This window comes from Corvus cornix, chromosome Z, assembly GCF_000738735.6.
Source record: "Corvus cornix cornix isolate S_Up_H32 chromosome Z, ASM73873v5, whole genome shotgun sequence".
Lineage (NCBI taxonomy): Eukaryota > Metazoa > Chordata > Aves > Passeriformes > Corvidae > Corvus > Corvus cornix.
Window position 1 is genome coordinate 72,407,082 of NC_046357.1, and position 15,063 is coordinate 72,422,144.

At 42.4% G+C, this 15,063-nt stretch overlaps 1 protein-coding gene across 5 annotated transcripts in view; it reads right to left on the reverse strand.

The window, feature by feature from the left end:
• The window catches only part of ZNF462 (zinc finger protein 462), a 90,012-nt gene that overhangs the window by 16,431 nt on the left and 58,518 nt on the right, over positions 1–15,063 (reverse strand). For all 5 annotated transcript variants that reach the window (XM_019289636.2, XM_039567826.1, XM_019289633.3 and 2 more), the window contains 2 exons: positions 3,117–3,381; positions 463–599 (listed from right to left, as the gene is read on the reverse strand). In XM_019289636.2, the coding sequence (XP_019145181.1) occupies positions 463–599; positions 3,117–3,381 (402 nt within the window). The remainder of the gene's footprint in view (positions 1–462; positions 600–3,116; positions 3,382–15,063) is intronic.

Genomic DNA, 15,063 nt, shown 5'->3' on the forward strand with positions numbered 1-15,063 from the left:
AGAAAATACTCAAGGAATTTATCAAGGGATATTTTGAGGCCTCTATGGTTAGCTGATAAACCTTTTGGGTGAGTTTATGATAGCAAGGCCTTTAAGATAACAAGGACATGAGCAGGGCGCAGCTCTGGCCTAGATCAAAGTTGCAAATTAGGGCAACACTTGCTAAACAGGTGTTTGATAGCTGCTCACCTCCCTTGAGGAAGAGCTTAAAAACTATTCCAAATCTGCTCTGTTATGGCACTGGTGAACTTTGAATTTTACAGGAAATAAATCAGATGCATCGTATAGAAACAAAACAAAAAGATAAGCAAGGGCTAGTGACTTCTTCAACATGAACTTGTCCTCATGTACAGAGAGAGTAAAAATTTAATGAAACCAGTGTAAACAATTTAAAGAAACCAGACCAGGGCAGCGTTCAGCACTCCCCTCGCTGGATACAGACACGGACACGGACGTTGTTACCTCTGTGCAGAACTATGTGGTCAATCATGTTGCGTTTGTATTTGGTGTGATAGAGACAGAGAGGGCAGCGAAGGTCTTTGGGTCCTTCCTCGGGGACTGCCGAATGCCCGGCTTCCACGTGCATAGTAAAAGCAGATCTGTGAGAGAGGAGGGAGAGAATGGCAGCAGTCAGGAGGGGAACCACGAGGTGTCACAGCTCTATAAGGGATGTGTGGTGTAAAGAGGTGCAGATGCCACTCAGCTCTGTCTGCACGGCCCTGCAGAGGGGCTGCTCACATGAGCGACACATGAGCAGAGGTATCTGCAGGCTTGTACCCTCAAAGCAACAAACACTCCTTGTGACAAGATATTCTGCTGCATGGGTTGCCCCATATAGTCACGTTGCTATAGCTAAGATAGCAAAAGAATTCCCATCCTTCATGCTCATTATCTGTCTTCAGGCTGAAACATTCAGTACGCTTTCTCCAGCAAAGGTTCAATTTTTAGCCAGTTGAGCAAAATCCGTCAACTGTTCTGGGTTTGCAGAGGGGAGGACAAACTTATCTCGGGCAGAAAACACCTTAACCATCTTGATCTAACCAGCTAAACTTTAGGTTGTGGGTACAAAAGGGATTTGTATTCATACTGAGTTTGGCACGGAGTGGTTTAACTTTCAAAGCATCAGCCATAAATATGAAAACCCAAGACTTAGAATACTCTATTTATTAGTGTGGAAGAATAAATGAATACTCCACAGTACTCCTCAACCAAAAATTTCATGCTGGCATTACGCTGGCTGCATACTTAAAGGTTGCAAGAGATAACAGAACTTAACTGTACATCCATCTAACCACAAACTCAGTTGCTGAAATGAGAGCTGTGCCTAAACTTGAGGCACTTGGTAATTTTTTCCCAAAGCAGTGATAAACCTTGCAAAAGCTAAGAGACTTGACACACTGAACTGGAGTAAAAAGTGGCTTTGGACCCAATCCAGCAATCACTGAATTCTGCAGGTTTATTTCTATCAACTTTGGTCACTGCTTTCATACACTTAAGTTTCTAGGGTGGCTTGAAGAGGGGATTGGTATGGGTTTTTTATTTTGCCTTCCCCATCCCTTTTTAAAGACAGAAAATACACTGCTATGAATGTGTTTAAATGCTGCCTATTTCGTAACACCAAGCTGAAAGAAAATGGCACTTGCAAGACACAAAGAGATTGGACCTGGAAATTTCTGGTAGTATTTAAGACAGAGAGCAATCAGGATATTAAGCAGAAGTAGCACATTTTAACACAGAGAAAGCAAAAGTGAAGCCACAGAGGGTAGACACATGTAACTAGGAGCTGCTCTCATGTGGATTCTCCAAGCTTTGCACTCAACATTTTCTTCAACAGAACTCCTTCCCTTTATCAGTCCTACTGTTTACTGTCACTAGTAACAAGTTTAAGACCTCAAATGTCAGCTGAGGGTGTTATGCTCAAGGGCCCAGCACATCAGGAGGAAATGATGAACTGCACAGGTGCCTTCTCTTTTCTTACAGAGGAGCAGCTAAAAACACACACACAAACAAACACACAAGGCACTGAGCCTTTAAATTTAAATAACTGGATTTTCTGAAATGTCTCTGTATGCTATCAGATATGCTAGAGAATAGCATCTTTCTACCATTTAAGCTAGAAAGATCGGAGGGAAATAGAATTACATGAGAAGGGTTTCTTCAGTAAGGTGATATAAATTCCGCTGTAGCCCCAGGACACTTGATTGTCCCACGTTTCATGCTGGTTGCACCAGGAAATTACATTATTTCTGCAGAGAAAATTTCCACACTTAAGGACAAAGGGATCATGAAATGATAGTTTTTGATTCTCAGAGAATCTCAAGAGAAGGAGGGGTGCAGCAAAACTACCACCATGGACTTCCAGAGGGCAGACTTTGGCCTGGTTAGGAGACTGGAAGAGAGTCCCTTGGGAGAGCATCCTGAAGGACAAAGGGATCCGGGAATACTGGATATTTTCCAAGAAGGAAATTCTAAAGCTGCAAGAGCAGATTGACTCCATGTGCCAAAAGATGAGACTGGCCTGGCTGAACAGAGAGCTGTGTCTGGAACTTGGGGGAAAAAAAGGAGAGTTTATGACCTCTGGAAGAAGGATTGTGCCAAGAGGACAATGGGGACGTTGTGAACCTGTCGGCCTTAAGTTGCACCAAGGGAGATTTAGATTGGATGTAACGAAAAAATTCTTTCCCGAAAGGGTTGTCAGGCACTGGAACAGGCTGCCCAGGGAAGTGTTTGAGTCACCACCCCAGAGGGATTTAGAAGATGTGCAGATGTGTCACTAGCGTTTAATGTTGGGCTTGGCAGTGCTGGGTTAATGGTTAACTTGACGATCTTAAGGGTCTTTTCCATCCTGAACAATTCCATGACTCTAAAGCCTACTGCAAGGACTTACTGTGCTGGTGTCTGCAGCAGATGGTACCGGCTGTCGCAGGAGAGAAGAAAATGGATTACATGGATGCTGCTGTGATCTGGCATGGCATTTCCTACACTCCTCTCCCTGGTCAGCAGTGGCCATGCCCCTGTTAGCTACAGCCAGCTCTCAAAGATCTCAGAAGTCTTTTCAACTGCTTAAAAACAAAAACCCCTATGAGTTAATTTCATCTGTTTTGTACAGTACTTACTTAAAGCCTGTATAAAAGGAGCAATCTTTGCACTTGAAGAGCTTTTTCCCTCCGTGCTTGTCGCGGTAGTGGCGCCGGATGCTCTGTATGTAACCCGAAGAGAATTCGCAAAATTCACAGTTAAGGATGGCTTCTGCTTTTTCCACTCCTGCAGCACTCCCTGAAAGTGGGATTGGGCTGATGTTGTTGTTGTTCCTGGCCAAAGCTGCTGACTGGTAGTGGTTCAACTGCTGCTGAACATCAGGAGGCTCCGAGTACGAAGAGTCTGCAGGGAAACAGAGCAAAGTTGTTATTCCAGGTGGATCAACAAATCTAAAAAAGGCTTGATGATGCCTGCTCCAGAACCTACTGGCTTTTGGAGGGAGTTGACTAAGCTGTTGGTTATGAAACTAATCCTGCTTTCTGAAGGGATTAAGAGGTGCAGCATTTCTTAATCTAATTTAATGTGTATTCCACAATTTACAAGGTGAGCAGTATGAATTATGGTTTTTTAGATCTGATTTTGGGGAGGAAAGGAGTGACACATTTAAATTACAAGTAGCCTAAAAAGAAGCCTGATTTTGAGACATTTAGTTTGTGAAGGTAAAGCCCGTTAATCATACTGCCAAATGTTTTATGTGTTTGGCACATAAATCAGACCAGATCCTCTCAAATATTTTATGCCAGTTCACACAAGATGAAGATCTGGCACTGGATACATGTAAATAATCTATCTATATGGAAAAAAAAATAAAAGAAAAAGAAAAAGAAATGGATACTCTTCCCTATTCATGCTGATGATGTTAGAAATTAAATCACCACTGGATAAAAGAGATGTTTAATCATCAATTACAGCAAAGCAAACTTTCAAACCACTGTGTTTTGCTATACTGAGGAAAGAGATCCCTATAGACACATCCCTTCTACAGCCCTGCAGAACTCTGCCAAGCCATTTTAATGGCATGTGGAAGAACACAGTCCAGAGATGTCTTGGTACTGAAACTGAAAGCTGTTAACATCTTGGTTGGATACCCCAAAAAAGGAGAGGGGGGGTGAGGGAGGGTGGTGTTGAACCTTTCCCAACACACTGCTTTGAATGTGGAGGTTAGGAATTCATCTGCTTTGTTCAATATAACCCACAGCTGCCCATGAATGGCACAAATCAAAGCAGATGAATAAAGCACAGATGAATTTCAGTGCAATTTTCCTGAATAGAAGACAAAAGGCTCTTTTCCTAAGCTTTCTAGAAGGGGGAAAAAAGCAATGAGGGGGGGTGTTGGGAGGGAGGGAAGGCAGGACACAAACTGTACCAGCCACCTCCTGCTTTGATGTGTACTTTGTTTTCCAAAGCTGAATTCCCCAAAGCTAGATATATAGGAATTCCCTAACAGACACACATTTGTGGGAACTTAACACCATCCATTCCGACCAATTAGTATGGGGAGACAAAAGGCAAACAGGCCTATACAACACTGAGTGTGGGGACTTCTCCACCTGTCTTCAAAAGAGCAAAATGCTTGCTTTTCTTTTCCCACTACCACAGGCGGGGGTTACACATGCCCAAAAAATGAGTAACAAATAATGACAATAAAAAAACCCACACCAAACCCCGAAACAAAACAGGCACAGCAGATAAATGTCTCTGGGCTCCCCTGGCTTTACCACCAGGTGTAGACAGCAAAGAGAAAGGCACAGACAAGAAAGATTCTGGTAAAATGAATTGTTTTGTTTTGTTTTGTTTTCCTTATCCAAGCCCCATGAGCTGAGTGAGGCTGGATTACAACACAGCATTTCTCATCTCCTGCTTCCACCACTTCTACAGCACGTTTGTTCACCAGGAGAGCTCACAGTGAGCTCCACCTGTTTAAATGTCAAGGCTTTCTTTCCCTTGTGCTTGAAGCAGGCTTCCCACTTCCTTTACTTTGGCACAGGACAGGCCTGAGGAACTGTAAACCCTCTGCAGAAGCCTCTTTTCTCTCAAAGGCAGCAACTGTGTGCTCACTCTCCTTTGGAACAGAACCTTGAGGTCCAAGTGCACGGCTCAGAGGGGATTTGCTGACTCACTTCTCTGGGCTACCAGGTTCAGTGATTCTAAAAGCTCAAAACACTGTTAGACATGACAAGGGTATGGCAGCCTAAAAAGAAAGTTCATAGCATTTGGAACAACTTTTTTTTTTTTTTTTTTTTTTTTTTTGTGTAATCAAATTACTCTTAGGGTAATGAAGTCTAGTTTGCAGCTCACTTGTTCCCCTCCTCAGGAAGAAACGATCAAAAATTTCCACCACACCACCAATGTTCCTGGCCAAAGCCTCAAGAGATATCCATGGCTAAGAAAGCAACAGGTCTAAAAATGATTATTTTCAGAAGGAAGTTTTGCTGTTGTCTGCAAGATCTACTTTACTTCAGATGTTTTTACTCCTCCTATCATCTGGTGTCTATTATTCCAGCTTTCGAACTTTCCATCAATTATTTACACAGCCCTGTGGAACCTGGTACGTGAAAACTGCAGAAGTGGATAGCTTCATGTCAATTCCCACACACACACACACACACACAAAAAAAGCACATCAAGTCACTTTCCCTGTCATCAGGAACAGCTAGAAGAAAATTCTACCTTTCACGCTGGCCACCTGGCAGGTTTTGGTATATTGTTCTTTTACAATTAAAATAGTTATGATATTTAGAGGAATTTAAAAAAGCCATCTGAAGAGTTTTTTTTCCAGTGAGTCGTACCCTTGGACAATGGTAGCATGCATGGTCTGGTGTACTCTTTGCCTTTTCCCTTGCCAAATTCTTTCATTATACGGCAATCTTGCTGTAGCTCAAGATCTACCACTTCCTGAAGGAAAACACTCAGGATTAACACGTGTGTAAAGGGCTTCTGTTGGTGTCAGAGAAGCAGCTTGCCAAACAGCTATCCTGGCATGAAGGTGCAGCCCAGCTCCACCAGGAACACCCTGGACAGAGTCCAAAGTTGACTGAAGGCACGGGAAGTTTTCCACTGGGTTCAGCGAGCCCCACCTTCATTGCGCCCACTCCAAAACCAGCAGAGGCAGTGGAATGACAGCAACTGACTTGAGCTTGCCTCCAAAGATCCTGGCACACAGAGCACAGAGCAAACTGCCAGCAAATGACAAACAGTGGATGGGGGTGAGATTTCGGATATTTTTTTAACATTTATTTTTCAAAAGCAGTGTCTCAGAGAAGGGCCAGGGGTTCCAAATCCACAGCCATGGAGCAACAGCAATGCTTTAAAAACGGTACTTTCCCTTGGGCACCAGCTGGAAGAGTGGGCTGATGTTCCAGACACATTTTGGAGGCTGCCCCAACAACAGGATGCCTGGATGCCAGGCTGGAGAATGAAGGAGGAAGGGAGCGGAGCTTTTCCCTCAGAACTGACCCAAAAACTGAGTCATGGCTGTACACAATGCAAGTTCCACCTCTTCTTTTTCCTGCACCCCAAGCACAAACGGCTGGGAGTGCTCTGATAAAGTGTTAACAACCTTGGCCTGGAGCAGGAAGAGGGTTTAGCCATCCACGTCTGAAAAAAGCAAAAAAGGCCCTAAGAGCCTACAAGGTCAAAAAGCAGAAAACATTTAAAATAAGCAAAGGGAAGATTTAAGAAAATTTGTATTAAGTACATGTAAAACACAACAGCAGCGAATAAACACAAATGAAAGGGAAATGAAATGAAGAAAAATGAAACGCCAGGAAGTACCATTTACATTTTAAGGAAAAAAGGAGGTTTTTTTTCACTAAACAGCCTTGAGGCAGCACAGGAAAATAAAGCACATTCATATATGCAGTGAAAGAGAAGAAAATGGAACACTTAGCCCTGACTCATTTGAAACAACCAACCCAACAAAAAAAGCCCACACCCAAAAACACTGAGATTCCTTTTCAAAAAGTAATTTTATTCAAAACAAATGGAAGGACTTCACCGTGCAACTCCAAAAATAAGACAACAGCATAGGATGATCTGAGATAAAATGAAGGACACCTACAGTTGTGTCAAGAGGCAAAAATTAACAGTGACTGCTGTAGTTAAAAACGGAAGAACAGCGGCAACGCTGCAAATCTCAATTTTGAGATTTTACATATGGCATCTACCTACAAATTACCTGCAGAGGATGAATAACAAGGCCAACAAATAATGTAACCCCTGTCAGCACCTGTGGATCTGAAAGCCATCATCTTCCCTTAGTACAGAACAGCGTTTTTATACCCAAAATTCCAGAAATGACTAGCTGAAAGGAAAGCAGGGGAAATGCCTGTCCATGTGGTGATTTAGCTGTATCTACATTACCACTGCACTCTGGTAAGAACACACAAGCAAGTCCCACTGTGTCCCTCCATGGGCATTACCCAGAGTGCCTAAAGCACTAAAATGCCTGGTCAGGGATCTTTTCACCCTGAAAAATTCATCCAGAGTACAGTACCAACAACTGGGACAATGAGTCTGCCAACAAACCTGGAAGTTACTACTTCACCCAAAAGAGCAAGGCAATAGTGTCATGACAATTCAGCTTGAATCCCTGCATACCCTGGGATCACACACTGGGGAAAAAATGTACAATGAAAACATACAATGAAAACCCACCAGAGAAGCAACATGAAAATCCAAGTTTTATTGGATCCTAAGCAGCATGTAACACGTTTGAGATACCTAAATGAAAACAAAACTTTGGGATCCCTCCAGAAGAAAAAAACGCTGTTTCAGCCCCTGAATACATAAATTTACACAGAAATTCAGTGATGTTTCCGTTGTTTGTAGGTATTTTCAGCGCCATCAATGAGCACCATACGCAGCAGCAACACTTCCACAAGACTCCTAAACCCAACAACAACAGGCTGGAAATACACCCAGACACGTCTAAGTAAAGAGACACTGAGCAACCGCTGGGAAACAAGAGGGAAAAGGACTTTATTAAAGGGAAGAAATTAAACCACTGCTTCATCCTTTTAGGGTGGACAGAACCAGATATATGTAATATAAACACTTTCATGCTTGCAAAGTGATGGATAGGGGTGGAGGGAGGAACACTGCTTAGGAAAAGCAGTTGTTGGAGTACACTGGAAAGTGACGTTATTGAATTCACAGAATTTTAATAATTCAGCAGCTCAACGACCAGGAGGAGTCACTGGGAGATTAAAGTGAACACATCATGCTCTCCTGGTATATCCACACAGAAACATCAACCACTCAAAAGAGACCAGCATTTGCAAGAACAGTGAAACTGGAGACAGAGATGTTTGGCTCGTGAGGTACGAAAAAACCCCGAAGAGAATGTATAAATAACATTATACACACAAGCACAAAAAGTGCTTAGTAACGCTTTGTGAGGAAAAAGAAGGAAATTAAGTATTAATAGAGGCCTAGGAGCCTAGGACATTCTGGATCTGTGAGGAAATGTTCTAGAGAGACTAAGAGGAAAATATTTGGAATGTTATTTAATTTTATCTTTCATTCATAAAGAAGATTTTCATCAAGAACGACAGAAAAAAAATCCAAGGGTTTAAGAAAAGCAGCAGTTTCCTCTGGATAGAAACAAATTTGTAAAACCAAGTACAGATGCAGTAAGACCAAAGAACATTGACAAACAACATACGGCCAATTATTGCTTTAAAATGCTTAAGATAAGCGTAAGGGTGGAACTTAGGAGATTTAGGAACACAACCCTTTCCAAAATTCAATGGGACTCAAAATTACCAGCTGACTGAGTGGCAGGATTGCACACATAGCCATGAATGGCAACAGCTTGAAAAGTGGGAGGGTGGCGAAGCAGGGTGTCATACAAAGATTGTGAAGACTGCACACATTTGTTCACTTTATGCCATGCAGCACTGACCTGGAAGGAAGAGTACATGGGAGGGTGAAATGTTCTGGCAATAAATTAAAGCTGAGGGGAGGGGAAGATAGAAGAGACTAAAACTCTTGAGAGATACAGCTAAACACTCATGAAGAAGCTCAGGGAAGCAGACAGCCCAAAGAAGTCTTGTTTACTGCATATTTAAAAACAGAGCGTGAGCCCTCTACCTAAATCCTGATTTCTGCTAATGAACCTTTATGCTGCTAGAATGTTGTGAGTTAGAGACAATAGAAGCAAGTTTTGTGCCCTCAGTCACACACTCCAAAAGAAAAAAGAAAAGTAATCACCAAGTAAAGAAAATAAAGCCCTGGAATAAAATTGCCGTTTAAAGGATTTATACACTGCCACCACGCCCCTAAAAAACCCACAAAACCCAACAACGAACCCAAACCAAACCAAACCAAACCAAACACCTTCTTGGAGGAATTTATTTCAGCATTATCTGTGAAGGCCACTTCTTGGATCATGTCAGAGCAGCTTTTGTGAGAAAGATATTACATCTATTTCTAAGCCTCAGAAGAGAGCAATGAGAAATACACGTGAACCATGCAATCTTGTTTATTCAGAAGAGGTCAGAGAAGCTATATCCATATTTCTTTATAACTTTTAATTTCCTCCTAGGTTGTGTGCATAACCTAGCTCTGATTGGGACTGAGACAGGATAGAGGCTATGCAGCTTCTTGTGCTAATATCCAAATAATTTCCAAGGGACACAAATTTCACCAAATATGAAGAAAATAATAAATAATTTTTATCATCTGAATCACTTCCACAGAGTGAATCTCACACTGCTGCTTGTAAAAGAATTTTGGAGCTTCATAGCTGAGATCAAGAGTGGCTACAATAGTCCGTGTAAGATGATGCATTTGAAAGCAGTAGGAACTAATCAGGATTTACGTAGGAGTAATGTAATTTATGAAGTAAGTTATATCATTGTATTTCCATAAGAAGAAAAAGATCAGTCCAGGAGATCGCCATGCCCTCCTGTTTTAGAGTATCTGGCACCACCAGGAACTCCTATTTGCATGAGCTCTCAAGGCAGGCACAACCCTGCTCTGCTGATGTTGATTTGAAAGGATCAATTTAGCAGTCAGGAAATGCTTTACCATAACTTCCAGTTATCCCTTGTTTTTATCTCTTCTCCCCACAACAATATTTCTTTCCTGGTTTCAACTCAGTCTAACTTTCCTGCAGTTCTTTAGGTGACTTGGCCACTTACTGGTCTCATTTAGGCTGCACACAACCCTCTCATTCTAAATGGAGTTAAATTCCATTATCTAAATACAGGATTGCACTTAAAACCAAGACTTCTGCTCCATGTCAAACACTGGGACCTCCATGAACTTACCTATTTCCATAAAATGCATAAAATAAAAAGTTTGTCTAGCTATTCCTTATTCTGTTGAACCAAACTCAAACTTCATAAACGGAAGTGCATTTACAGAAGAGAGGAACACAAATAAAAGTGGAAATAGCTTGAGCAAGACACTGATTTAACCAATCTGCTAAAATGACTTACAGGTAACAGGTTTTTTTCAGAGTTTACAAATGTACAAAGTTCTACTTCAACTCACTCTTCACTCAAGACAATAATTTACCATCAGTGACCAAATGATCCTTGTGCTATTCTGTTCCATGATTTCCTTCTCATTTTTAAGGGCAATTAATCAGGTGTTTTTCAGATTTCCTTCTGTATTGCACTGACCCTCTACATATTTGTATTAATACAAACACAGTGCCACAAACACATGTTCCTGTCACCTAAATGCTCACTCTCCTCTAAGGCTTGAAATGAAGAGGAAAAAGAAATCAGATTTATCAAGCAATAGATATTTGCATTCTGCTTTAAAACTGGCCCTAAAATTACAGTGGCAATATATGGCTACCAAGGATTCATTCTAACCACAGAACTCAGGAACATGAACTTGTGTGATTTGTTCTGGAGACCTCCAGCATACACCTTGACATTATTTTTACTGCCAACAGAAAGTCCTCATCTCTGTCACCAGCTCGGAGCTCAGAACACTTCGGGCACTATTTTCAAGCACTTGTAGTAACAATGTTCCTTGAAGAAGAAATAAAACCAGCTACCTAAATGTCAAATATTGGGCTGTCAACTATGATGATAACACACATCCATTTCAACAGAGCTAAAATGAGCAAAGAAGTTATACCTCTCTGCCAAGCACCAAATCTCTCCAGTATGTTTTAAATCAATGGGATAAACTGGAGTCTCAGGTGACAGGGAGAATATCAGTGAGGCTGACAGAGAAGGCTACGAGTATGTGGGAATGCAGAAATGCCCTCTTGCACACCCTTGGTCATGTCACACCCTGTATCCCTTCATGCCAACAGCATCCTTTTTTACTCTGTGTTGAGTGATCACAAATTCCCCAGACACACAAGTGATCAGCATCTACCACTCTTGTCCTCTTCCTGAACATAAAAAACAGAGCCAAAAGAAAGCGAAAACCTCAGGGAAAAAAACCAAAACAAAACGCACAACAGGAATCAGGATATGCTTCTTTCTTTTCACTGTGGGTGCAATCAGGTGAACTCCTTTCTGCTCAGAATGAACCCAGAAGATGTTTCTTCCTTCATCTGTTTCTTGATCCGCCCAAACATTTTTCTTCTCCCTACCCTAGGGAAGCCTTTCAGTGCCACAGCAATCCCATCACAGCAGGGTGGCCGACTCCATACAAGGCTGACAGCAACCTTCTCCCAGCTGCATGAGCTCCAGTCTGTGTCCTGTTGAACCTCAGCTCTGCCTTTGCCCATCCAGCTCAAGCACAAAAAACAGTACCAGAAAAAAAGCACAATGAACAGCGAGCTGACACTCCCCTCAGCACAGCCAATGACATCTTCCTCTGTTCCACCAGCCACAAAACAGCTCTCAACGTGCTGTAGGAAAAGGCCAGAAGCCAAACAACCATATCACAGTGGAAGAGAACTACAGAGAACAAGGTCATTCCCATTCAAGGCCTCAGGACCTTGAAACACTGAGGAGTTTGTTCAGTAAAAGCGGAGGTGAACAAGCCCTGTGCTTGTTCCACCAGTCCCTGCCAATCTCATGAAGGAGAAAAGTCCTATCTGATCAAGCATCTGGTATTTAGCTTTAACACTAACCACAAGGAGTAAGACACACCAAGTTCCACTGAGTTTTACAAGCACTGGAAGGCAGTGTGGCCACTGTGGGAAGAAGAGACAGGCAAAGGCTGAGGGGAAAGCAGGAACTTGCTTGCTCTAGGTTAGAGAAAGAAGGAACACAGCTGGGGAAAATAAAAAAAGCAGCCTGGAGGTAACACAGATTAATCTGATACTTGAGAGTGAGCATGAGGCATCACTCCTTTGGGGCACAAAAGCAGGGAAACAAGCAGAACAAGCTCTTTGCAGCCCAGCTGTAACTACAAAAGCAGAGGCATCTGCTGTTCTGCAGTAGGCAGATCACCATCTTGCATCCCTACCATGGATGCAATCCTTCCAACTCACCTGGCAATTAAAGCAATTAGCTGCTGAGGCTCCGCCTGAATTTGCCCTGTAGTCACTATTGGCTCTCTGCCCTTCCAGTCAAACTACAGTGAAACAAAAGGGTCTGAAACTTCAAAAGAGTCTTTGTCCAAGCCCCTCCTCCCAAAAACACCCCAAACCCTGAACTAAATACATTGTGCTCTAACACAGTGTCTTCTGGCTGTGACGACTGACCATTGTGATTTTCCCCAGACAGCGGCAGCCATAAAACACAAAGACACACCAGCAACAATGAGAGTGAAACAGCACCACAGGGGAAGGGACCATCTTAAGAACTTTCTGCCCCGAATGCAAGGTTAGAAAAATATCCCTTACCAAGAGTAACAGGGCACATGAATAAAAATAAGCAAGTCAGACACAATCCATTATACAGATCAAAAAAACCAAAACCCAACAGCAACAAAAACCAAGAGAACCCAAAAATCAGGGCAGCACGTCTGATAAGATGGAAAGCCTGCCTCTCTTCTGAAAGGTGGAAGGCAGAATCATGACTCACTGGCATCAGATTAGTGGATCTCATTGAAACGGTGCCCTGCTGCCCACAGTTCTCCTCTCATTCTGGTACTACATGAAATTGCTTCAGCAAACCTACTACCAGGCCCTCTGCACCCTTCGGGGGTTCATCTGTGAGGCACCACACAAGAAGACTGATTATGCACTATCTGCTTCATAAAAGTGTACAGAAACAGGAAGGGATTTACAGTTCTGAAATAGCAGTCCAAGACACAAGACTTAGTCAAGTAGTTTTGTGCCCAGCCTAGCTCTGGCAAAGCAAGCAGATGTATTTATATTTCAGTCTCTAGATGAGGCAAAGTCATTTTCCACTGGCAAAGGCTAAAGTTCAGGAAAAAAAAACTGGAACAGGGCACTGGATGTTTCACTTAGCAGTTTTCAATGCATTTACTGCTGCAAGTAATTAAATTTAATGAAGATGTTGACATACCATGTATTGGAAGACTCAAGAAATCTTCTAGTTCTGACCTTACGTGTGTTTTGTGATGTGTATTGGTATTAATGACAGATCCGGTTTGGTTTGCACAACAGTGAAAAGAATAATTATTCAGCTTCAAGGGTACACAGGAAGTGTTGTGGCTTTCTATAGATCAAGAACTGGTGACCAGTAAAAACAAATGGCCTTATACCACAGCAGCACAACTGAGGAGACATTAGAAACCACACCCAGGTCTGTTCAGCCTTGCACTTTGCTGTTTTATTTTGACAATTCTGTAGTCCTAAACAGTAAAATTTTAAAAAACCATAATTTTGAATTACTGCACACAGTCATGATACAAAGAAATTTATGAGGCTCCAAATCTGCCAGCCATATGAGTAAAGAGCAGTGCTTTTCTCTACAACATGGTTAGGCCAATGGGGTCATTTTCAAAAAATAAAGGGCTACTCCAAAAATCAGTAATAGCACCCAGGGCAATTTAGGGCAGGTATTTCACACGCTCTCAAGAAGTCTCTGCTGTGGGTGAAGTCATAATGTGAAACTCTTTATCAATCCATTGAGTCACTCTACTTTACAGACTTCATGACAAGGGGTTGAGCTCGTGAGTCTCTCCAGTTTGTGAGAGGGAGGCAGTTCACCACCTCCACAGCCCCTGAACACGAGCACACAGTTGTAACACCAGCAGTGTCTGTGGACAAGTGCTTTCCCCTCAGCTGATGATCCCTTTGCACACAACCTGCTGCTGTTTGTGTTTTGTCACGTTCAGCCACACAATCTTTGTGTCCCTGCCTCGCCTGCAGCTCTTCCCTATGGAAAGAGAAGGGAGCCTTCCAGTGTGGCACCTTGGCAATGCAGGTGGTGGGATTCCATTGCCTTGCACTGAACAGGAGCAGAGCTGGGAACACTTACCTGTGACACACAGAGCCCCACAGGATGACACCACCACCAAAAAACCCAAAAAACCCATTCTGGCCAGAGATCAACATGAAAGCAAGCTCTTACTCTCACAACGGCTGAAAGAACGTGGAAGCAGGTCTTGTGAAGAGAGTCATCCAGCCCTCCTAGCAGTTCGTAGCATTTAAATTTACAATTAACTTTTGCTGTGCAAGTTCTCCGAACTGTTAAGCAACATTTTGGTGTAAATCACAAATAAGTAAACTCAAGCAAACAAGCCAAACACACTTGCAAATATATAGGAAATCCCCACCACTTCCTTCTTGCAAGACAAAAAATACCAGTGAACTATCAGGAGAGCAAAAGAGCATTTTACCACAATGGCAACCTCATCATGTTAACAAGAGCTGGACACTACAAACTATTCAGTGCTCCTACACTTTGAAAAGCAGAAAAATAGCACTCGTGACCAACATTATCTGGGTTGTTTTTTTTTTTTTGTGACTGTTCGTAAGTAAAACACCCACAAACCAAAATATTATTACCCCACAGTGCCCAAAAAAACCCCTCTGAGTGCTTTGCCTCTGGTTAGAATAGCATTCAGTGAAAACAGGTTCTTTATATATCAAAATATTGCCCAGCAGGCAAAGAGGGGTACGATACAAAAGGCAGGATCTTTGAATAATGTATCTTTAAAAAAAGCCTTCTCTGCTGACTCACTGAG